The sequence below is a fragment of the Solanum stenotomum genome, chromosome 7 (assembly GCF_019186545.1).
Source record: "Solanum stenotomum isolate F172 chromosome 7, ASM1918654v1, whole genome shotgun sequence".
NCBI lineage: Eukaryota > Viridiplantae > Streptophyta > Magnoliopsida > Solanales > Solanaceae > Solanum > Solanum stenotomum.
The window spans coordinates 14,854,481-14,878,949 of NC_064288.1; the positions used below are offsets into that span (position 1 = coordinate 14,854,481).

General features: G+C 33.0%; 3 protein-coding genes across 3 annotated transcripts in view; all 3 read left to right on the forward strand.

Moving 5' to 3' along the window:
* LOC125870580 (peptidyl-prolyl cis-trans isomerase FKBP15-1-like) overlaps window positions 1-24,469 on the forward strand; it is a 1,082,853-nt gene that overhangs the window by 671,911 nt on the left and 386,473 nt on the right. The gene's annotated exons all lie outside the window — the stretch shown is intronic.
* Window positions 1-24,469, forward strand: part of LOC125870566 (U-box domain-containing protein 9) — an 841,044-nt gene that overhangs the window by 658,663 nt on the left and 157,912 nt on the right. The gene's annotated exons all lie outside the window — the stretch shown is intronic.
* Window positions 7,431-8,462, forward strand: LOC125870573 (uncharacterized). The gene has a single exon (XM_049551035.1). The coding sequence runs from the start codon at window positions 7,548-7,550 to the stop codon at window positions 8,373-8,375; it is 828 nt and encodes a 275-aa protein (XP_049406992.1). The 5' UTR covers window positions 7,431-7,547; the 3' UTR covers window positions 8,376-8,462.

Consider the following 24,469-nt stretch of genomic DNA (forward strand, 5'->3'; position numbering starts at 1 on the left):
TGTAGTGGAATAGGGTCCACCATAGCGGGACAGACGCGACTTAAGTCAGAAATAAACCCCAAAAACGTCATTATTCTGCAAACTTCATTCTTAAGAGTTAGGAGACAACTCCAGGCATTTCTTGATTGTTGTCCACTGCTATTGATGCAAAAGATAAGATTCTTTCTCCCCTCATCTATTTTCGATCCGTAGAACTTAGATTCTTGGTTATTAATTATTGGGGGAGGATTTTTATACTGGAATTGATGGTGGGAAAAAGCACTAGCTGCACCTTAGGATCAGGGGTTTGCACTAGGCCTCGTTTATTGATCCTCACGTAATATTGATTATTTGTAGACCAAGAACAAGCGGAAAGAATCTGAAAAAGGAAGGATCAAGTTTCTTAGGAGGGTTGAAGTTTTGTTCGAGGTAGGTGATGGTTGTGATTTTATGTTTGTGTGATTTATGTTAGTAATTTCTCCATTATAATGCATGTATGTATGTTAATGTTGCTCTATTGATCACACTAATCCTAAATGAGTATGAACGAATGATTGTATGCGATGAATCAACACTTGATTGTATTATTATAAGAATGTACATTGTGATTGTGGCTTGTTGAATGGAACAGGTGTCACGTACCGACATACATATTGAAACGGGTGTCACGATCCAACACACTAACTTGGAACGACTGTCACGATCCAACAGACTAACTTGGAACGAGTGTCACGATCCGGCACACTAACAGTTTGGGTATGGAATCCATGAGAGAACCATTGACTTGTCATATAAATGTATTATTGAGAATGTGGAATTGTACATCGATCCTGAAATGATGTCTGATATTGTATATGTTCGGTGTATGCCTGTTTTATTATGTTGTGATTACTTGTATATGTTTCACTTATTGGGATAGCCATGTGATCCTACTAGTACACTGTGGTTGTGTACTGATACTGCACTTGGTCTTTCTTTGTTGAGTAAAGGGCATCTTTAGGCAGCTACTGACAGACCTCGTCTAGGAGATCAGTGATCCATCGAATTCAAGGGTGAGCCAGTTCTTTCAGGCTGCCATGAGTTCTCGTTATGTTTAGTCCATTTCTATTCATACTTAGACTAGTACTTTAGATATTCTTATGTTTAGTTTGGGGTTGCACTCATCTCCTTAGACTTGTCGTTAGTAGATGTTTTGGTACATTGGCTTTCAGGTTCTAAGCATTATTTCCGCAATTGTTTTGTTAGACTTTCGGAGTTTATGGAAACTCATTATTTTTCCTTTAGACATTTAAACCTGGTGTCGTATCTTTAAATGCTTAGTTTCGTTAATTTGGTTAGTTGGGTTGTAGTAACGGTCTCCCACCGGAGGGTTAGTGTGGGTGCCAATCACGACGATCTGGGTCGTGACACAATTGGATACAAATTGGATATTAGCAGTAATCAGTTTTAGATTGAGATTTTAGTTTGAAAAAAAATTGCATATACAAAGTAATAAGAATTAAATATCTTAAAATTCTATTTAGATACCAATTCCATACATTGTTATAATTAGGTTTTAAAAATGGATATCAATTTGATACAATGTTAATTAGTTTAGATTGACTTACACAATCGAAATCTTAATCATATTTTGTATTTTCAGCTGAATACCAATTTGATACAAATAGACTTAGTTTTCCTAGTTGGATATCAATTAAATACCAATTGGATACAAATAGACTTAAATTTTCCAGTTGGATACCAATTTGATACCAATTGGATACAAATAGCATATATTTGTATTTTCATATTGATGCCAATTAGATACCAATTACATACAATTTAACTTAATAATTCCAATTGGATACCAAATGGCTACCAATTGCCTACACTATTGGACTTAATTTTTTTCAAGTGGATACCAATTGAATATCATATGGATACTAAATGGTTACCACCAGCAATTTAAATTTTTTAGTCTACATTTGAAAATCACTACATACACATAGGAGTAAGTAGTACACAAAAAAAATATTTTGAAAATCAGAATTCTCTAAGTTAAAAGATCAATATATTCAAACGAATGTGTTTGACGTAATTAAACAACTAAATTACATTAAAAAAAATTATGACTAATTTTAGCAGGATAATTTGAACATGTCTTTTTGTTGTGTCTCTCCCGACGACATGTGTTGCACGTAACTTTAGATCTCTTGAATTTCACATCAGCAGATCCTTCTAGCGTTCAAGTTGTGGTCTTTCTACCTTTCTTTTAGAAATAGGCTACAACAATTTAGCCGACGAGACATAATTTGATATATCTCATATACTATTGCATGGAAGAGGTTCAACAAGTATTGCACATGTCTTCAAAATATTTCAAGCTATAAAAGAGAGAGCAATCAGTTGAAATCAAAATTGAATACTATTCAAATCAACTAAATCTAACAAAATTGCATAAAATTATTGATATATACAATACAAAAACACATTCTAAATTAACACTAACCTGGACATTTCTATACCAAATTCATACCAAGAAGAGTATCAAATTCAAAATAAACATTAACCTGAGCATTTGAAATAAACACTAACATGAACATTTTTATACACATTTCATACCAAGCCTAAACACTAGTTCATACAGTAATCTTACCAAGAAGAATACCAAATTTAAACAAGTTAATTGTAAACATTCTTTAATTATAAACTAAAAGTATATCAATTCCATTGCAACAATAACATTATTACTATTTCATACACTGTCATTTATCAAGAAAATAGTATACTCAAATCATTCAAATATAATTCCAAAATCGCACACACCCATGGTATAAACAGTATACCAATTACAAAAAAAATTTATATATTTTCTTTTTTAACCAAATACCTTAAATTAAAAAAAAAATCATACCAAAATTTATTCCAATTTCAAAAAATTATTATGTAATCTGAACAAAAGAATGTTCATACAAAAAACATCACAATTTAAATCTATTATACACAAACAAAATCATAAAATTTCCTTTACATTTTCATTGTTCTTAGTTTCTTTTTTTTACGTTTCAGTAATATAAAAATATATACAAATAATAAATCGCAATGAATACTAACCTGAAAGATCCCATCTATCACCATCTGTCCATTACAACAAAATGAAGATTATTGAACCAAAACTAATTGGAAGTAGTCGTGAATGACGACAATTATGGAAAAAAATTAGAAGAGAGAAACGTTTGAACAAAATAAGAAAATCTGCTTTTTGAAATACTCTTAATTGATTTGAGATAAAAAAGAAAAACAAATATTCCTATTTTGTTTTGAATCTCCTAAATTTATGGCAATTATTAATTATCATTATTGTATTCAAATTTATTACTATAACTATATCCTGCCAAACTCAAAAAAAATGAAAAAACTTTTGACATACCATGCTTATCTTGAAAAGCTCACTGAGCAATTTGACTTCCCAACCTAGCTACTCTAGGTTGGGGGGTCAAAAGTATATATATGCTTTGTTTAAATAGGGCCTTAAGTGAATCAGACTAATCACATGTTCATCTTCTTCTATTTGCAGGTACACACACTTGAGGATCAAGACTAGGATCTCTATTTTTTTACCTTTTATTACTTTTTAAAAATCGATTTTTACTATTATTTTAAAGCTTTTTTTAAAAAATAAATGTTAGAACCTAAAATTTTTTATGGCTACAACTTGAAATAATTATTATACTGTCATAACTTGAAATTATTAGTCATATACAGTGTTTTCAAAAACGTTTTTGGGGCGAGTCCTAGGGCGAGTCTCGGGGCGGGGCGTACCAAAAACGCTCTGGGGCATAAATTAAAGACGTAGATCCATAAGACATAAGTCCTAAAATTTGAGGCGTAAGCCCCAAGCATAAAAACGTAAGTCCTGGGCGTAAAACCGTATGCCCGGGCATTTTTAATATATTTTTTAAAACTTTTTTTGCTTTAAATAATATTTTTATTATTGGTGTAATGATATTCTCAAATAGTAATTATAATACTTTTTTTCTTCATTATTGATTATTAATACTTATCTCAAATAAAAATCATAAATAATTGAAAGGTTTACTTTTGCTTATTTTATTAGTAATACAATTATAAAATTGAATATACATGAGACTACCCCCGTAGATCCATTGGACTTACGCCCCATGTCTCAGGGCTTATACCTCGCCCTGTATTGTACAAAACGACTCGTCTCACGCCCCCGCCTTTTAAAACACTGGTCTTACATATGTCATTTATAAAATTTTCACTACAAAAAAATACATCTTAAATATAAATTTGATCGGTTTGACTTTTAGGTTCTTAATATGAACCATTTAAATTTTAAAAGTTACAGGTCCAAAATATATAATACTATTAGTTTTAAATTTTAATATACACATTTGATTAACTATATTAAAAAATTTACAGCGCTAAATTTTTTAGAAAATTTCAATGTAACACACTTGAAAATTTTGAAAGATTAAAGAAAAATAACAAGAGAAAAATTAGTTGCAACATGAAAAGTGTAACCGATAACCACTTGGAGAGGTGTTACTCAAAAGGACAAGATAGATATAAGAATTAAATTTTTATCCTCACTTAGAGAGGTGGACCCAATCGTCGTCGTATTATTATATGATACTTTAAACGTGGATTCACACATCTATATTAAAAAAAATAAATTAAAATATAACACTATTATATATGATCTAGAGAGGGGAGCATGGGTTCACGTGAACCCACAAAATCCCCTCTAGATACGCCCCTGCTTCTTGAACCCTAAACACTAAAAGGAATCATCTTTAAAAACACATACCACAATGGATAGGTGAACTATAACTACTATCTTTTAACATTGTTTTCTCCGTTAACTCTCAATTCATCCAAAATAATATTACATCAACTTTAAAGGTAGTTCGCCCACAAATGAGCGAACTACAATTCTTTTTATTTCTTTCTCAATTTTAAGTGTACTGTGAAGTCTTTTTAATACATAAAATCGTGACTTTTTTCAATAATAAAAATATTTTAAAAACTTGAGAATTTTTTCATAAAATAAATTTTACGGAAAAGGGCCTAAAATACCTTTAAACTATTGAAAATGGTACAAAACTACCCTCCATCAACCTATTGGCTCCCAAATACCCCTAACATCCACCTATTGGCTCCCAAATACCCCTGACATCCATTTATTGGCTCCCAAATACCCTTTCATCCACCTTTGGGTCCAATCTTGACCATTTTTATAGCGGATTATCATTTAAATAATTTTTTTAAAATACTTGGCGACCATCTATTGACTATAATTTAATTACTTAAATTAATTTACAAACTCATCCATTATACTCGATCCAAATTGAGTACACTTGACTCAAGTTAATTATACCTGACTCAAATTACATTTACTCCACCGATTAAAACAAATACACCCTTTATTCCCAACATTTCACTTCCTCTTTCAACCTTACTTCCCCAATATATTTGCTTACAATCTAAAAAAAACACTATCTAAATACACTCATGTCTCACCATAAAAAATTATGAGTGTTTTGGTAATTTCTTATGGTGATACATGTGTGTATTTAAGTATTATTTTTCAAGATTGTTGGCGAATATATTGGGGAAGAAGGTTGATAGATGAAGTGAAATGTTGGGAATGAAGGGTGTATTTGTTTTAATCGGTGGGTAAATATAATTTGGGACGCGTGTAATTAACTAATTTGGGTCGGGCCTAAGTAATTTGGGTCGTGTATAATTAATAATGAGTGATTTTGTAAATTAATTTAAGTAATTAAATTGTATATATCCAATATTTGGTCACCACGTACTTCAAAAAAATATTTAAATAATAATCTGTTATAAAAGTGATCAATATTGGACCCAAAGATGGATGACAGGGGTATTTGGGAGCCAATAGGTGTATGGCAGGGATACTTGGGAGCTAATAGGTGGATGGAGGGTAATTTTGTACCATTTCCAATAGTTCGAGGGTATTTTAGGCCCTTTTCCGTAAATTTTATTATTTGCTTACAATAATAGTATTGAGGTCGACGAGGACAACGATTCCTCTTATTTCTAGTTTCTCTACATAAACTACATTGTTGTGGCATGCGATTTGGAGCAATGTTCATTTCATTTCTACGATGCCTAGTACAGTTGACTCTGGAAATTCTCAATATTGTGTATTACAAATAAATTGAATGGAAAAGGTGGCCAATAGGACTTATCGCTCAATGAAAAATTGCAGTTTCAAGAGCAATACTCGATTGCAATTTCAATTGAGTAATCTTTTTTTTTTTTTTAAATATAATTTATTTGGTGTCTGAACCCAAGCTATGGTAACGGTTACTGGGATTGATGATACCCATATCTTAACTACAATTAGTTCTTGTGTAGGGTAAATTAAGAGCCCGTTTTGACTAACTTAAAAAAAGTAGTTTTGAAGTTAAAAATAAAAAGTCAAACTTAAATAACTTTTAGATCAAAAAATAAAATGTTGAGGGAGACCTACTTTTGATTTTTAATTTATTTTTAAGTCATTTTAAACTTATTTTAAGTTATTTTTAATCTCATCAAACACTTCCTAACTTATTTTAAGTTATATTTTACTTATTTTGAGTTATTTTATATTTGTCAAACACTTTCAAAAATAAAAAACTGACTTAAAAGGAAGTTTGATCATCTTTTAAGTCAATCCAAACACCCTCTAAATCTAGCACCATTAAAGTTTGTTTCAATTATAAAAGTGAATACACGTTTTCAATCAGTGGCGGATCCAGGATTTGAAGGTTATGGGTGCTCACTTCCTTTAGCGTAGAAGAAAAAAAAAAAAAAACATATAGCAGTGAGAAGAAAAAAAAAACATATAGCAGTGTGGGACTCGAACCCTCACACTTGAGGTCGTCAGCGCAAGCTTTACGTTGCATCTGAGAACCAAAGCGCCCATCAAACTTTTAGATTAATGGATGCTCAAGAATTAATTATATCAACTTTTCAATATTTTCAATGAACATATACAAATTTCTGTAGGAGTCAATGGATGCTCGAGCACCCGATACCCTCAACGTGGGTCCGCCCCTGTTTTCAATATTATCAAATTTCATTGCTATGTATGTATATTCAGTCTTTCGAATTCCAAAGAGACAGAAGACCCACCCAAAACACACACTCTAAACGAAATCTAACATACGATGAGTCTTCAATTAATTTAACCACCACGTTCCATTCTCATGTCAAAGTAGTACAAATACATTCCTATATTACGTGGCCCAATCACACCCCTCCACATAAAGAATAATCTTGTGGATATGCCCTTCATAATCTTTTGTGACTAGTTACTCACTTTTCTTTAAAAAAAAACAGATAAAAAGCAAAAGGGCATTCCATCTCTTCTCTTTTACTATATACTCACTAGTCAATACAAAGAATAATTTATCACATTCTTTTAACTCTGCTTCGAATATTCCCTTTTTTAGTTCCTCCGCAGCATATACCTTTATTATTACTACTAGTATTGTTTCTCTAAACCTATATATTATCTTAATTGATTTAGTTTTTACTTGAACAAAAAAATGCAAGTTTTTCGTAAAATGAAGAGAGTCACTGTCCCGTTTGACGATAAGACGACGAAAGGTCGGATCATTGGACGTGGCCAACAAGCTGATCAAATCAGTTACCACGCCGATGATGATGCTCTCGTTTTTGGTTTGCCGGATGGTGTTGCAGAGAACGATTCAGCTTTTGATCACACGCAAGTATCAATGTACGATTCGAGAGAAGTGATTGAAGATGTGCCAATACCGGTCTTCTGTAATATCGATTTGGATTTATTCCAGAATTCTCTGTCGACTACGGTTACCAAGGCTTTGGAATTGTTTTCCTTTCTAAAGTCTAATAAGCCGATACTCCAGCAAAATGTAATGAAATATCTTAGGGATTTTGGTTATAATTCCGCTATATGCAAGACAAAATGGGAGAGTTCAAGTGGATCAGTTAAGGGCGGAAATTACGAATTCATTGATGTAATTAGATCGGATTCCTCCAATCAAATGATTACTCGTTACATCATCGACCTTGATTTTGCAGCAGAGTTCGAGATAGCAAGGCCTACGAATCACTACAATTGGATGTTGCAATCATTGCGGAAGGTTTTTGTAGGCAAAAGTGAAGAATTAAAGCAGATATTGAAGGTAATGAGCGAGGCTGTTAGGCGATCGTTGAGAAGCAAAGAGCTCCATATTCCTCCGTGGAGAAAACACGGCTTCATGCAAAACAAGTGGTTAGGTGCTTACAAAAGGACAACCAATATCCTGCCGTCTCTAAACTTACCGCCGTTGAAACAGACTGATGTTGTTCAGTGTTGCTCTGTTGGGTTTAATGCTGCTGTTAACTGCTATTAACTCTTCCCGCAACAACTCGTTTGTACTTGGATGATAGCTACAATATGTGAAAATTACTAATCAATATTTTTACTTCAAATGCTTATCTTATTCCATCCCATTTGATACTTCTATTTTATTTTATCTTTACTATAATTAAAAAAGGGCAAAGGGTCAAATATGCCCCTAAACTATTCGAAAAGGTCTAGATATACCCTACGTTTAAAGTTTGGATCACTCATGCCCTCGTCATCCAACTTTTCGTCTAAATAAACCCTTATGGGCGTTAGTTAGCATGCTGGACATATTCAACTCATTTTCCATTTCTTTAAATATCACATGGAATTGTCATGTCATTTTGATTTTACCACATGACATTTATATGAAAATGGAAAGGGATCAATTATGCCCCTAAAAAATTCGAACCCATGAACACCTAATCCGACCCAAAAGTTTAAAAATCTATTTTTTAACTACCATGTCAAAGTCATTTTATTGGAGTGTACTAATTTGATGAGAAATGTCCTTTTGTGATCATTAGGAAAAAGTTAAAGCTCTTATCCAATTCAGGTGGTAACTGGAGTCTGGAGAACCTATTGATCAAAGAGTATGAATTTCAAAATGTCAATCAGATGGTCCCAATATTATACTTACTAAACTTAAAAATAGTAGATTGAAAAAATAAATTAAAATGGTGGATAAGATCCAAATAGATTTTTTTAATTTTTTTTTGAAGAGATAGGAAGTGAAGGGGTGTGGGAGGGGCGTGTGGGAAGGGAGTGTAGAGAGTAGATGTCTAACTTTTTTTTATTTTAAATTTAATATGAAATTCAAAATTAAATCGATCATGTGAGCTTATATATTAAGTAATTTCAAATTATTTTAACGGTAAAGGGCCTAAAGTGCCCTTAAACTATGAGATTTGGTACAATAGTGTCCTCCATCCACCTTATGACTATAATCCGTCAGACATAAATGTATTTTTGAGCCAAAAGGTTGACATCAAGGGTATTTGGGGCCGAAAGGTGGATGGATGGTAGTTTTGTACCAAATCAAATAGTTGAGGGGCATTTTAGGCCCTTCTCCATATAAAATAAATATAAGACTCCTCCAACAATTTAATGCGACAACATAATAATGTAACTTTACATAACTCTCATAATATATATATATTACTAACATGAAAAGCACTATACAAGTGCAACACAAAGAGAAATAGAGTTCTTCTTTTAGGCTTTGATGTTTTGTATAATATGAAATTGTGAACTCAAAGTTGAAGTGTAAAATTGAAGGCTAAAGGGCAAATGCAGTAATTAGTAAAGTAGTGAGATTAATATTTAATATTTATGTAGGTGTAAAGTAGTAAACTACTACAATCTTAATGAGTTATTAGTTTACCCTATAACTCAATATTAAAAAATCAAAACCAAATCAATAATTCGATAATTTTTTTTAATAAATCATTAAAACTCGTTACCAATAACAAATCACAACATTTTTTTCGAGTCGATGTATCGATCAACTCCATTTTACACCCCCCCCCCCCAGCAGTTCCTATTTAAACTGAGGCTACCATTTTAGCTTTTAAATAATTGCTTGTCAAATATATGGTGATTTTTTGCTATAATTTTTATTATTATTATAATTTTATTAATTTCGACATTTAGGTTTAAAAAACTTATTTTTGAAATAAAGTTTTAACAGTCAAATAGGCTTTTTATTTTAAAATTTGTGTTTTTTTCCGCTTGATATTCAGAGTCCATATTAGAGTCCCAACTAAATTTGAATCACGCATTGCAGAATTCATTAGGGGTGATGCTTCCAACATGATTTTCTTTTTAATAAGGCTCAAAAACAAGACTTGTGATTAAGGATGAAATAGTCTCATGACTGCACCACAGTCCACGAGATGTTAGAGCTCATATATATGTTGAAGTACTGGTAATAGTTGTGCAGTTCCCTTTCCTTTTCCTTTCCAAGTTAAGATATTACTCCCTCCAAGTTATATTATTTGTCTGCTTTTCTTTATACACGCTCTTAAATATTATAAATAAAAAGATAAGAGATGGACCGTCCCTTCTGTCATTATTATTTATGTGATGATAATTTATTAGGTATTAAATTTAAGAAAAAAGACTTTTTAAAAATTAAATAAAAATAGGTCTAAAGAAATCATAAAAATTATATGTAATTATAAATCATAATAAAATGGATTCTTATTGTTACAAAATATAAAATATATTATATAAAAGGGTAAAAAAATGTCTTTACACTATGCAAAGTTGAACAAAAATATTATCAGTTAATAATTTGGTTCAAAATATCCCTGAAGTCAATAATTTGATTAAAAAATGTGCATATTTTTACTTCTTTCTTTTATCACTATCTAAATTAAAATTAATGATGGAGTAACTATGATCTTATATATATAACATATATCATCAATTAAAAAAGTACATAAAGTTATTTGTTTTCAATTGATAAAATGAGATTTAAAGAAAAAAAAAGTATTCCTACTTATTTATCAGTTAAAATCTCTACATTGTTTTGGTTTGTATTTTTCTTAAGCTGAGGTTCTATCATAAATATGCTCTGTACTCCAAGGTATTGGTAAGGTCTTGGTAAACTTTACTTTTTCCAATCCCCACTTTTGTGGGATTACCCTAAGTATGTTGTTGTTGTTGGCTGTTGTTATTGTTGTTTCTGTTGTTGTTGCCATTTTTTCACCCATTAAGTATCAATTGGGATATTTCTAGACCAAACTATTAGCGACAGAGATATTTTGGATCAAACTATTGACTGTAGAGACATTTTTTGTAACGACCCTTTCTGGTCATATGGTGAAAGATTTGGATCAATGGTGAAAGATTTGCATCAAAAAACTTTGAGTAGTCACTTGAAAATTTTAGGTTAGGCCAGTCTTAGGCAGAATTTGAGTGAGGTGCGGTCTAGGGAAATTCGGAAATGGATTGGGTATTATGTCTAAAATTGGATCATATCTTCTGGTAGTTAAGACATTAAGGAATCCAAGGGCCTTTTGGAAGTGAATTCGGGTATGTAGAACTCTCGATATTAGACTTGACGTGAAGGAGTTAGTTTGGAACATCAAGGTTCAAATGTGTGTTGTGAAACTGAGACTTTGGGGGAGGATTTATGAGTCTCTGCCTCCATGCAAGCCGTTGTAGTGAGTGTCACACCGCTATAGTAAGATAAATTTATTCTCGCTATAGCCGGTGGGACGCTATGTCAATGTTGTTATAGCGGGTCGGGCTGCGATAGCTAGGTTAGTCAGGTTTTTGTGCATAAAAAATCCCAATAACACTTATTTTTTGCAACTCCATTCTTGGGAAAAGGAAGGACGATTTAGGGCAACTTTCCTCAGTTTTTCCAAAAATTCCTTTGGTAAAGGTAAGTTAATTACTTCCCTAAAATGTATTTTGATTCTTAAGCCTTAAAATCTAGAGTGTTACTCTCGGGGGAGGGTTTTGACTCGAACTAATGATGGAAAAAATCCTGATTTTAGTAGAATGATCATGGAATTGGCCTAGGTTAGGATTAAGTAATAATTGAGTCTAATTAGGTCATTGTTCATTAATTATTTTAATTTGATACTATTTTAGAAGAAGAACGAGCCAAGACATTACAAACTCTTGACTTATTCTTGGGGAATGTTTCCACATAGTTGTTTAATGATATAACAGATTTTAGCTTACAGGGACTTAATCTATTGTTGTTTAAATTGTTATGTTGGTTGTTAGTTTCTTTCTTAGTACGGGTTGGTTGGTAATTGGTTCTCCCATCGGAGGGATAGTGTAGATGTCACTCACGACGATCTGGATTATGACATTTTAAGACCACACTATCAATTAAAGACATTTTTGTTCAATTTTATATGATCTAAAAGCATTTTTTAATCCTTTTATGAATATATTAATTTTATTATTATTAATTAAAATAATATCATATAAGTTGAGATAAAAAAATACTTCTATGATGATAATTAAACATAAGAGAGAAGAGTCATTATTCTACTATATATACACTTTAAATATTGCCCCACAAAGAAAATGTTGGTGTGACACTATTTGTTATCCTCTTCGATTCATTTTACTTGTGGTTCTTGTTAAAATTAGATGACTTACTCAATAAATATGGAGAGAAACTAATATGATGCAAAATAGAGTAGTATTTAATCGAATCAAATAATAAATAAAGATAATTTAGTCAAATTACCATTTTTGTTAAATCTTCTTAGAGTCAAAACAAAACATAATAAGAAAAAATTAAATTGACGAGAGTAATATCTTCATTTTATGTGATGGTTCTATGATAAGTTGATGACGTTGCGTATTAACTTTCACTACTAACTATTGCTCGAAAAACGATAGTTAAAATCAATGGATAGAATTGGTATACTCGCCAAAATTGATGCCAAATCATCGTACTCAGGGACAATCGACCTTGTCCGCTGGTTTTGTCAATTTTAAAAACTTATGGATACGGTTGGTTTTTTCAAAAATAGGTTAAGTTTGCAAATTTCTGTTCGACTTTTTGATTTTTGATTTGGTGAGAATGTTAATCTAAATCACACTAAAATAAATTTAGTTTTGTTCAATTTTCCCAATTTCAATTTGATTTGATTTTGGATATAACTAAGTTTAACAAAAAATGATACAGTTTGAGTTAGTTCATTATGATATATGAGATAAATTTTATCTCCAACAATCGCTGCTTGAAGTCAAAATAGAATAAGAAAAGTGACATAGATATTCAATCAATGCATTATTTAAAGCTATATTTATAAAACCTTTAGTTTTAAAACTCAAATTAGCAGTAGTCTTGCAACACCCCATATTACAACAACATTAAAAAATTACAAATAAATTTGAGTCGTTTAACAATCAAAGCTTCTCATGGCACACATGAGACAACATTTCTCGAAGATCTTCTGCTGAAACAAATTGATTGCCTTAGCAATAATCTTCATTTTCACTTAGTGCAATTATCATAAACTACATATGTATATATAGTTTGGGAATTGGGTTTTGGGTCACTCTAAAATTGGACCATATTGACATTGGGCTTGGCTTCACAGTCACAATTAAGTCTATAGAGTTAGTATTACGGTATGCAATAGAATTAAATTCGATTTTTCAGTTTAATCGAATTTAATTAGTTAAAAATTAAAATCGAATTGAATAACTGAATTTGAATTTTAAAATCAAAATCGAGTGATTAAACCAAAAAATCAAAAATAAAATAAAAATTTAGTTCGGTCAGTTATTTTAGTTTGAATAGGAATATGTCCAACCCTACACCTATATGAATGTATTTCTCCTATCAGATACACTAAAGTAGGGAGAGAGGCTGTCAGTTCCTTAGTGTGAGTAAATTCTGATAAATGACACTTAACAAACTACTCACAATTCTCGCAGGCATGGAGATCCAATAAGGAAAGGATCCAAGCAAACAACACCAACATGGAAAGAGATATATTCTGATCCTTACAACTACTACTAGCATGCAGGGGAGTCGACTAACCATTATAGGAAGTCGACTAAAGGAAATTTTAATTCACCCCCCCCCCCCTCTTGACTTTCAATTGGTATCAGAGCAGGTCTCACCATTTAAGTGTTTAACCACACGTGAGCAAAGAGCCGATGGCACACTATAAAATTCATGGTGCTCTACTTCAAGATGGATATTCTTTTTACCGACCACCATACTTCAATGGACAACATTACTCTCACTGGAAAAGACAGATTCAAAATCTTTATCTCTTCAAATGATCACCAAGCATAGATAGTGATCAAGAAGGGCCCAAAGGCTATCCCTGGATTGACTGACAAAGATGACACTGAAAAGCCATTTGATGCTGAATCATTCGATATCACAAAGGAACAATAAGAGGTAATTCAAACTAATGCTAGAGCTATAAGTTTGTTATATTGTGCAGTGAGTGGAGCTGAATATGACAAGATATTGACATGTGAAACTACGAAAGAAATGTGGGACAAACTAGAAGTGACGTATGAAGGACCCACTAAAGTAAAAAAAGCTCGAATTAGTTCACTGGTAAATAAATATGAGTTGTTCAAGATGGCCGAAGATGAAAACGTAGAAGCCATGTTCTCGAGATTTATCTGCGAACTTAAATCTCTTGGAATAGTGTATTCAAATGGACTACAAGTCAGAAAACTTGTTAGAAGTCTTCCTAAAGCTTGGAAAACTAAAGCTACTATTCTTGAAGATGAAAAATCTGAAGAAAATGACATATGATGAACTTCGAGGCAACTTAATGGCCTATGAACATAATCATATTAACAGGTACAACAAAGATGATAAAAAGAAGACGGTGGCATTCACAGCCGATACATCTGAAGTTGGAGAAGAAATTGATGAATATCAAGATGAAGGAATTGGTCTTATAAGCCGGGGAGTAAGACAAATGCTTAGATAGAGAAGACAAAGACCTCAACAAGATCCTAAAAACAGTGAATTCAAGAGATCATGAAATGATGATCGGTGCTATTACTGTGGAAAACCTGGACACGTCAAGCAAAATTATTCAGAACGAAGAAGAAGAAACAATCGAATAAATGAAGATCCAAAAAGCCTTGAAGCCTGGGATCAAGGAGAAACAAACGATGATGATCATGATGAATTTGATAACATATATTTCATGCCACTAGGTTAAACAAGCGAGGTAAGACCTTATAACTGTTTAAATTGTAATGACTTACAAAACTCCTTGGACATGGTTGATGATGAATTACAAAAGGTTATTGATGAATACAGTAAAATTGTTCAACAAAAAGAATGGCAGATTCTTCTTAAAGCAGGTCAGATTGAAGTCAACTTACTAACAAAAGAATTGGAGGAAGTAAAAATGCAGCTGAATAGCATCAGAAAATCTCCCAGCCATGGCTATGGCATCGAAAGCTTGGACATGCAAGCATGCATGCCCTCGAGAAACTATCTAGACTTGAACTGGTCATTGGTCTGCCAAAATTAAAGTTTGAGAAAAATCACATTTGTGATACATGTCAATTAGGTAAGCAAACTCATTCATCTTTTAAAACAAAAGACATTGTAAGTACTTCTAAACCCCTTCAGCTTCTTCACATGGATCTGTTTGGTCTTACTCGAACTGCCAGCATTGGAGGTAAACGATATGCATTCTTAATTGTTGATGACTTCTCAAGGTTTACTTGGGTAATTTTTCTCACTCATAAAAATGAAGCTTTTCTTAACTTTGAAATATTTTGTAGAAGAGTTCAAAGAGAAGAGGTTACTCCACTACAACTATTTACAGTGATCATGGTGGTGAATTCGAAAATAAAGCTTTTGAAGAATTCTGCGCTGAAAATGATTTTTCACAAAATTTCTCTTCACCCAGATCACCTCAGCAAAATGGAGTGGTAAAAAGGAAAAATCGTTCATTACAAGATACACCAAGAACAATGCTACTGATCGAAGTCTTCCTGATTATTTTTGGGCAGAAGCAGTAAGTACTGCTTGTCACATTCTTAACATGTGTCTTATTAGGCCTATACTAAGGAAGACTCCCTATGAACTCTGGAGAGGAAAGAAACCTAACATCAGCTATTTTCATCCCTCTGGATGCAAATGTTTCATCCATAATAATGGTAAGAACAATCTTGAAAAATTTGACCCAAGAACTGACAAAGGTATTTTTCTAGGTTATGCTCCTATTAGCAGGGCCTTTCGAGTTTTTAATAAAAGAACTTTAAGTGTTGAAGAATCTATCCATGTGGTATTTGATGACACTAATCCAAGAATGCAGGAAAGTGAAGCAGGTAAGGATGAAATTGAATCATCCAAACTAGCAGAAGATATTCCAAAAGTGTCCTATGAAAATATCACTGAAGAGCCGGCTACTGCAAAGAGTCACTGAAGAGACGGCTACTCGAGCTAACAAAGTAAATATTCCCAGGGAATGGAGACACAATGCCAGCTATCCTGAAAATTTCATTCTGGGAAAACCAGATGACAAAATCTAGACAAGATCCTCTCTTAAGAAACAAGCTTCATTAGCTCTCATATCTCAAATGGAATCAAAACGAATTAATGAAGCAATGGAAGATGAGTCTTGGATACAAGCAATGAAAGAAGAACTTGATCAATTCGAAAAGAATCAAGTATGGATTCTTATTGAAAGACCTAAGAATTGTTCGAACCAAGTGGGTATTTCGCAACAAATTGGATGAAAATGGAAAAGTTATCCGAAATAAAGCCAGGTTAGTAGCTCAAGGTTACTCATAGCAAGAAGGAGTCAACTATGATGAAACCTTTGCTCCTGTAGCAAGGTTGGAATCTATTCGAATTCTTCCAGCGTTTGCTTTTTTCAATCGTTTCAAACTCTTTCCAATGGACGTTAAAAGTGCCTTTTTAAACGGTTTTATTAAAGAAGAAGTTTTTGTTAAACAACCTCCCGGTTTTGAAAATTCCTCTTGTCCTGATTATATTTTTAAATTATCAAAAGCTCTCTACGGTTTAAAAAAATCCCCAAAAGCTCGGTATGAAAGATTGAGCACATTTCTTATAAAAAATGATTTTCAAAGAGGGAAAATTGATACAACTCTGTTTACAAAAAAATCTGATTCCTGCATTCTTATTGTTAAAATTTATGATGATATTATATTTGGAAGTTCTAATCTTTCTCTTTTTGAGAATTTTTAAAATCTCATGAAAGGTGAATTTGAAATGAGTCTAATGGGAGAGCTCTCATTTTTTCTCGGTCTTCAAATTAAGCAGTCAGAAAAAGGAATTTTTATAAATCAAGGTAAGTATGCAAAAGAGTTGATAAAATGGTTTGGAATGAAAAAAGGTAAAGCCTTTGGAACTCCCATGAGTCCCGCCACCTATCTAGAATCCGAAACAACAGGAAAAGTAGTTGACGAAAAACTTTATCGAGGAATGATTAGGTCTCTATTATATCTCATTGCTAGTCGACCAGACATCATGTTCAGCGTTTTGCAAATGTGCATGATTCCAATTCGCTCCAAAGGAATCACATCTCACTGGTGTGAAACGAATTATTCGATATCTCATTAGAACCTCTGATATGGGGTTATGGTACCCTTTTTCTGAAAGTTTTTGATTTAATTGGATATTCGATGCTGACTTTGCAGGTGATAAAAATGATAGAAAAAGTATTAGTGGAACATGCCAGTTCTTGGGAAAATCCCTTATTTCCTAGCATAGTAAGAAGCAGACCTCCGTTGCTCTCTCAACTACTGAATCTGAATATCTGGCAGTCGAAAGTTGTGGCACTCAACTACTTTGGATGATGCATCAACTCTTGGACTATGATCTATCCTTCAAGGGAGTACCAATTTTTTGTGATAATACCAGTGCCATTAGTCTATCTAAATATACTGTGCATCATTCCAGGGCTAAGAATATAGATATAAAGCATCATTTTATTTATGATCATGTTGAAAATGATGATTTTATGCTTGAATTTGTTGATTCTGAAAATTAGTTAGCCGATATTTTTACAAAACCTTTGCTTGAGGAAATATTTTGTTTCCTTCGAAATTGCCTTGATATTACTTGCTTTAATTAATATTCCTTATTCGTTTAATGTTTTTTTTTGTTTTTGATTTTCTAGATTTTTTCAACCATAATTATGGCCTGCTCCGCCTCTTCCACTTCCCCATCATCTGTCTTTTCCTTTTCTGACTTCTCCCCTTTCCTCTCTTAAATATTTTCCTTTTCCTCCTCTCTTCTTTATTTACTTGTTTGTCTCTTTCCTTTCTTCCTCAACCAATTATGACGAGAACTCGTTCAATGGCCTCCTGGAAAATCGCCTCTCCTTCGAGCTCTTTCGAAGTAGACATCATGTCTCTATCTTCTAATTCGCGGATTTCTCCCTCTCCTTCTTCTTCTAAGAAGAGAGTTTCTTCCTCCAAGCAGAAGTCTCCGAAGAAACCTCACCATCTTGTGACAGGATCCCTCTCTCCAAAGGACATGCACCGATTCTGGGTATCGAACATAAGATGAGGTATGACAATTTCAAAACTCATCCCATTGTTCCAGGCCGTGATATCAATCTCAGTAAGCTAAAGGACTCCGACTGTCTGGTAAGTACTTATCTCATGGTTCAAAAGTTATCTCTGCTCTTTACTCTGTGTGGTCTTTAATTCTTCGAAGAGGTTGTTAGACTTTTTTATGCGAATCTTCGCATATCCTCAGACAGTGGTGAGTTGGAAACACTGGTGTTGGGAAATCGCATCATAGTCAATGACCTCTTCTTTGAAGATGTTTTTGGTACTAAATTTTCTGGTGTGATTCCATATATGAACGAAATATGGCCCGATGACTTTGAAGTCTCTCTAGAAGGTTCCAACAGAGCCGTAGTTGAACCCGACTCTGACCTTTCTGATTTTGGGCCTTTGTCTCTTTGCTTCGAGCATCGCATATTAGCTCATATAGTTACAACCTTTCTCATTCCCAGGAAGGGATCTCTCAGTAATATCTCTACTCGTGATGTGTTTATTCTCTATTGTTTACATAGGAAGTATCGCATCAACTGGGCTGAATGGTTCAAAGAATACATGTGGGAAAGTGTTGAAGACCTTAATCCATCTGCCAGTCTGCCTTATGGACTGCTTATATCCCGAATTTTAGTGGATCGTCTAATGGATCTCTCTATGTTTACACCTATTGTTATTAATGCCACTTATGAATCTCATACTTTTTCAAGTAGGGATATATGCAAGTTAAAAACAAATGGGTCAAAAAGGACTCTGTAAAGGCAAGAGCTGAGACTTCCAAACCAACCAAAATCTCTACAGACTCGGTTACCCTCCTAATGCAGGACAATAATGAGCTTAAAACCAGGATTTTTGGAGTATAACGTGGGTTGGAGACTCTCCACGATGCTATTGAAAAGGTCTTTCACTTACAGAAGGACACTACCACCGATGTCGGTAAACTGTGCATTGCTATGACTGGAATTAATCAGGAAGGGATCTCCACAGTCAACAAATTAATCCGCCAAGTTGACTTTCTCAAAGGCTCGCAATTACAGTTCAGACCTCTTACTCCAGTATCTCACGAAGCGTGGAACGGTCTTACAATTCCTTTTGTGGGAAAGTTATCAACACCCTAAAGTACTTTTTGGGTGATCAACTAACCTCTGTCTTTTGAATGCTTATTTTAACTGCTCGCTTTGGACTTGTTTCAATAGGGGTCTGTCCCTAAAACACTCTTTTGGCTTGTTTCCTGAGGACTATCTTACCTCTGGACTACATTGTTTTAAGCTGTTTTTACCTGTTTCTGTTTATATTTTGTGCCTTGTTCTTTTTTATTATGCCAAAAGGGGAAAAAACTTGCCACCACAATTTTTAAGACAGGGGAACCAAGTTCAAGTTCAACACATTCATAAGGCCCTCAAGGCAGGGGGAGCCACATATACAGGGGGAGCTACACATACAGCCATATCTCAGGGAAGTATCATTGTCTCTCCACACTCTATTTAAAATTGTGAATTAATTGTCATTATCAAAAAAGGGGAGATTGTTAGTTCCTTAGTAAACTCTGATAAATGACACTTAACAAACTACTCATAATTCTCGCAGGCTTGGAGATTCAATAAGGAAAGGATCCAAGCAAACAACACTAACATGGAAAAAGATATATTATGATCCTTACAACTACTACAGAAAGGAAGGGCATAATCAAAGGGATTAAGAATCATTAACAGATGGCCTAATAATGGAAGCAGATCAATCAAGCAAATCGTAATTGATAGGACAAGATCAAGAAATCATAAATCAAGCCAATAATAGAGCCAAGTCACCAAAAGAAGAAATGAAATCAGATCAAGCCAAGAGTTAAGATAAATCCTCCAGCCAAGCACATAATCGAGTCATATCTGTCAAGAAGGAAGGAATGTGATTTACCATGCACATATCTAATATGGACATGGATCAATAAATCGCCTCAATCAAGGGATTCGTCAAATCCTTAATTGAAGAATAACGCCCTTGGGTTTTCCTTACAAGAGCACAAGTCTATTCATATATATATACCTCCCTCAGACTTGGGTGTGAAGTACGCATCTTTACTTGAGCTTATAAGTGTAATCTTCTTTTATCTTTCATAAAGCTTTGTAATCACGTGAGTGACACAATTGAAAAGAAAAGAGAAAGAAAGATTCTGAGTGTAGGTTTACAAGTAGAGGAAGTGTCAAGGTAGAACATCTGATTTGCATATCAGACATAATAAAGTCGCAGAACCTGTACATCCGAAGTTCACTTCAAATCTCTAAAGGAAACCCTTGAAACCCAAGGGGACTGGAAGTAGGCACCACATCGGTGTTCCGAACCATTATAAAACTCTTTGTGTTCTTTACCTACTGCATATTATTATTACTATTTATCTACTCTACTAATGTGCAGGTGAGTCGACTGACGATTACAGGAAGTTGACTGAAGGAAATTTTAATTCACCCCCCCCTCTTGACTTTCAGAGGCGAGCGAGATAGTTTATGTATCCAAGAGACATGTGAATCACACTAGATATATGAGATACTAGATTTTGTATTTGACATATTAGATACAAGAAAAAAGGCGAGCGAGAGAGGAAGGTGGTGAGTGGTGAGTGAGGTAGGAGAGAGATAAGCGAGAGATTCAGATACATGTGAATCCACTCAGATACAGTGTATCTAGAACAAGTTACACATAATTTTGATCCCATATAATCAAGATACATGTATCTGGACGCACAAAGTGCATGTATCTGAAGTCGAAATTTTGGTAAGTTTTGTAATAATGAAAAGTGAAGGGAAGGGAGATAATTTAAAAAAAAAATGATTTGGACTCAAGGTCCTTTATTTATTCGGAAAATTAGCAAATTAGTCACAATCCCTAACATAATTAGTAAAAACATCTACACTTTAAAATAATTATTAAAAATGTCAAAATGTCAATATTTTAGAAAATGATTTGTATCCTAATATAACTATTTTCCTTTCCTTTTATTTCTCAAAACAGTCCCACATTGGATCAATTTCTACACCACTAACCGATAAAAAAGAAAAAAAATACATTTATTATCCATTACCCTTCTTTCTAGGTTTTAACTCAAGTCAATATTCTCTCTCTCTTTCTTCACGTTTTCCCATTTTTTCTCTCATTTATTGTTCAAAAAAAATTAACTCTTCCTTTTTCTCCCAATTTGTTCAAGAAATTTATCAATTAATTCAAGAAATCTCTCAATTGATAAAAGTAATTTCGAAGTCACCAAAATTTTTGTGAGTTTTCTTCTGATTTTGTTTTCATATTCACCAAATATTTTTGTATTTTAAGTTTTATGTATTTCTTATTTTCTATCCTCTTTTCGATTTTTTGAGAGTTTGTTTAAATATTTGAGATTCAGTAGATTGTAGTAATCTACATTAGCATTCATACATCATATATTGTTTGCTTTTTTATACATTCATATTTAATAATTTCAAAATTTTCTTATAGGGTTACTAATGCACAAGTGAATACAGATTCAAATTTAGATTTGGTGAAAACAAAATCAGAAAAAAGGAGCATATCATAAGAAGAAGAAGAAAGAGAGAGTCAAGGTTGCAAAGTTGTATTCACAACAAAATTGTATTCATATTAATTTTTGTTTGTTAATTGTTTTTTTTTTACGCAGCATTTGTAAGAAATACATTGTTTTGTCATGAAATACAATTTTTTTTGTAATACAAATCTTGATTGTTGCTAAGATTGTAAATTTGTATGTTTTGATGATTGGAATACAAATTTGTTGGAATTTTAAGAAAGAATATACGTTTTTGAAAAATATACAAAACCAATATTGTATCCTTTCTGAATGAACACAGATTACATAAGTATATATGGATACAAATATTTTATTCATATTTTTATTTGTGGATACAAATATCATTCTAAATAACTACAAATCCATTTGGTATACCTATTAGAATGAATACAAACTAATAAAGAAATACAAATGTCATTATACAAACTCAAACATGAAAACCATAATGAATACAAATACACATATCATCATATTTGAATGAATACAATCAATTACTTTTGAAATTGTAACTGATGAGAATTTGAAGTGATATGTTCCTTTTTTTAAAATATTTTCCTCATAATTTTCTCCTTTCTGTTATTAAATAATTGTATTCTTTCAACTCAAACAAATAAAAAATACCTAAATCAGAAGAATAACAAACTAAAATATTGACATTTTTAATAAATATCAAAAATGTTGATAAGAGGTCCCATTAAATGCTAAAATATTGACATTTTGAAAATTTTCCTTTATTTATTCAAGTCATTGGGCTCAAAAAGTTCATAACAAAAAACAAACCTGGTCGGCCCAAAAGTGACCAATCATATAAACGATGACATACCCATTGTAATACCATTAGTGGAATTCAGAGAGAATATAATGTATGCACACCTTATTCCTATTATATTTGGGGTAGAGAGAGAATTACGTACATGAAATAAATATAATACACGTGTCATATATATGACATGATATACAAGTGACATACGTAAGACTATTCTCTAACTTCGAAATTCAATATGAAATTCGATTCAAAACATCACCAAATTCGCACCAAGTAGTCTCAAACTTGGGATACAACTTCCACAAGATGTTTCAAAGCTTTTGGTACAATACCAAATCGAAAATGATTCCGATTTCACACACCCAAATTTCAACTTCATAATAATTTGAACAATGACAACTGACTCTGGTTCTACAAACTCCCTAATATGGCAACCAAAAAACGTTAAGGAAATGGGAAAATACATAAGTACCTCCCCAGCCTATGCCCGAAATCACAGAGACACACCTAACCTTTACTAAGGTCCTATTACCCCCTCGAACTTAATTTATCTATAATATTCTACCCCTTTTCGGCCTACGTGGCACTATCCTCGAAAAAAATGTCAACATGCGCTGGGCCCACAAGACAGTGCCACGTAGGCCAAAAAGGGGTAGAATATTACATATAAAATAAGTTCGGGGGGTAATTNGACCTTAGTAAAGGTTAGGTGTGTCTCTGAGATTTCGGGTATAGGCTGGGGGGGTACTTATGCATTTTCCCTAAGGAAATCAAAGAGAGTTTAGAAGAAGGAAGTACAAAACAAACAAGAAAGAGAAGTTTTTTAAAATTCCTAATTTTATGAATTTTGTTAAGAGGTTGAATATATTATATGAAAATTTCGTTATTATATTTGAAAGTGGCATAATAGAAGGTGTTTTATTTCCTATAGCCATCAAGGATCAACAAAAACAACATGCCACTTTGGGATAAATCTATATAGCCCATGAATCTATATAGCAACAAAAACCCATGAATCACATGAATCCTCACGGGTCTATCTAGACTTCTGTCATTATAAAGCCCAATAAAAATTTAATAGGGCTTCTTACCTAACACTACATGTGATCACAACAAAATTTCCAACAAAATGGCTGTGTATGTAATATGTAGGGAAACTTTCAATGAAAGCAAACATTAGGCCTTAAATAGGACTCCTTAAATATAGTTTTACTAATTACAACTCATAAATTATAGATACACTTTGGTTTGCTACATATTTTATTCGTTGTATTTTTTTGTGGATTTTGGAGAAAAAAATATAAATACAAACTGATTTGTATCAAATAAATACATATTAGGGGGAGAGAGGCGATCCCAGATCGAAAGAGGGAGAAGAGAGGCGAGCCAGATCGAGAAGGAGGAGAGAGGATGAACACATGTTGTATTCTTTGTATAACGAATACAATTGATACAAAATACAAATACAATTGATACAAAAATACAGATTTAGTTTTTCAAATACAATTGATAAAAAAATAGGGATAATGCACAAGTAACCCCTAGACTATGACTGAAATCCCAAAGACATACCTTAACTACACTAAGATCCTCCTGGACTCATTTTTTTTGTTTGTAATTTTGTACATCTTTTTGACTTACGTGACATCCAAACATTTCACATGCGCCTCAACTACGTGGAGTCACAGAGTGTGCTACGTAAGCCAAAAGTTGTATAAAATTACAAAACAAATGAGTTCGGGGGGGGGGGGGGGGGGGG

Bases quoted from the DNA above. Each gene is read 5' to 3' on its own strand.
- LOC125870573 (XM_049551035.1), top strand. From the start codon at position 7,548: ATGCAAGTTTTTCGTAAAATGAAGAGAGTCACTGTCCCGTTTGACGAT.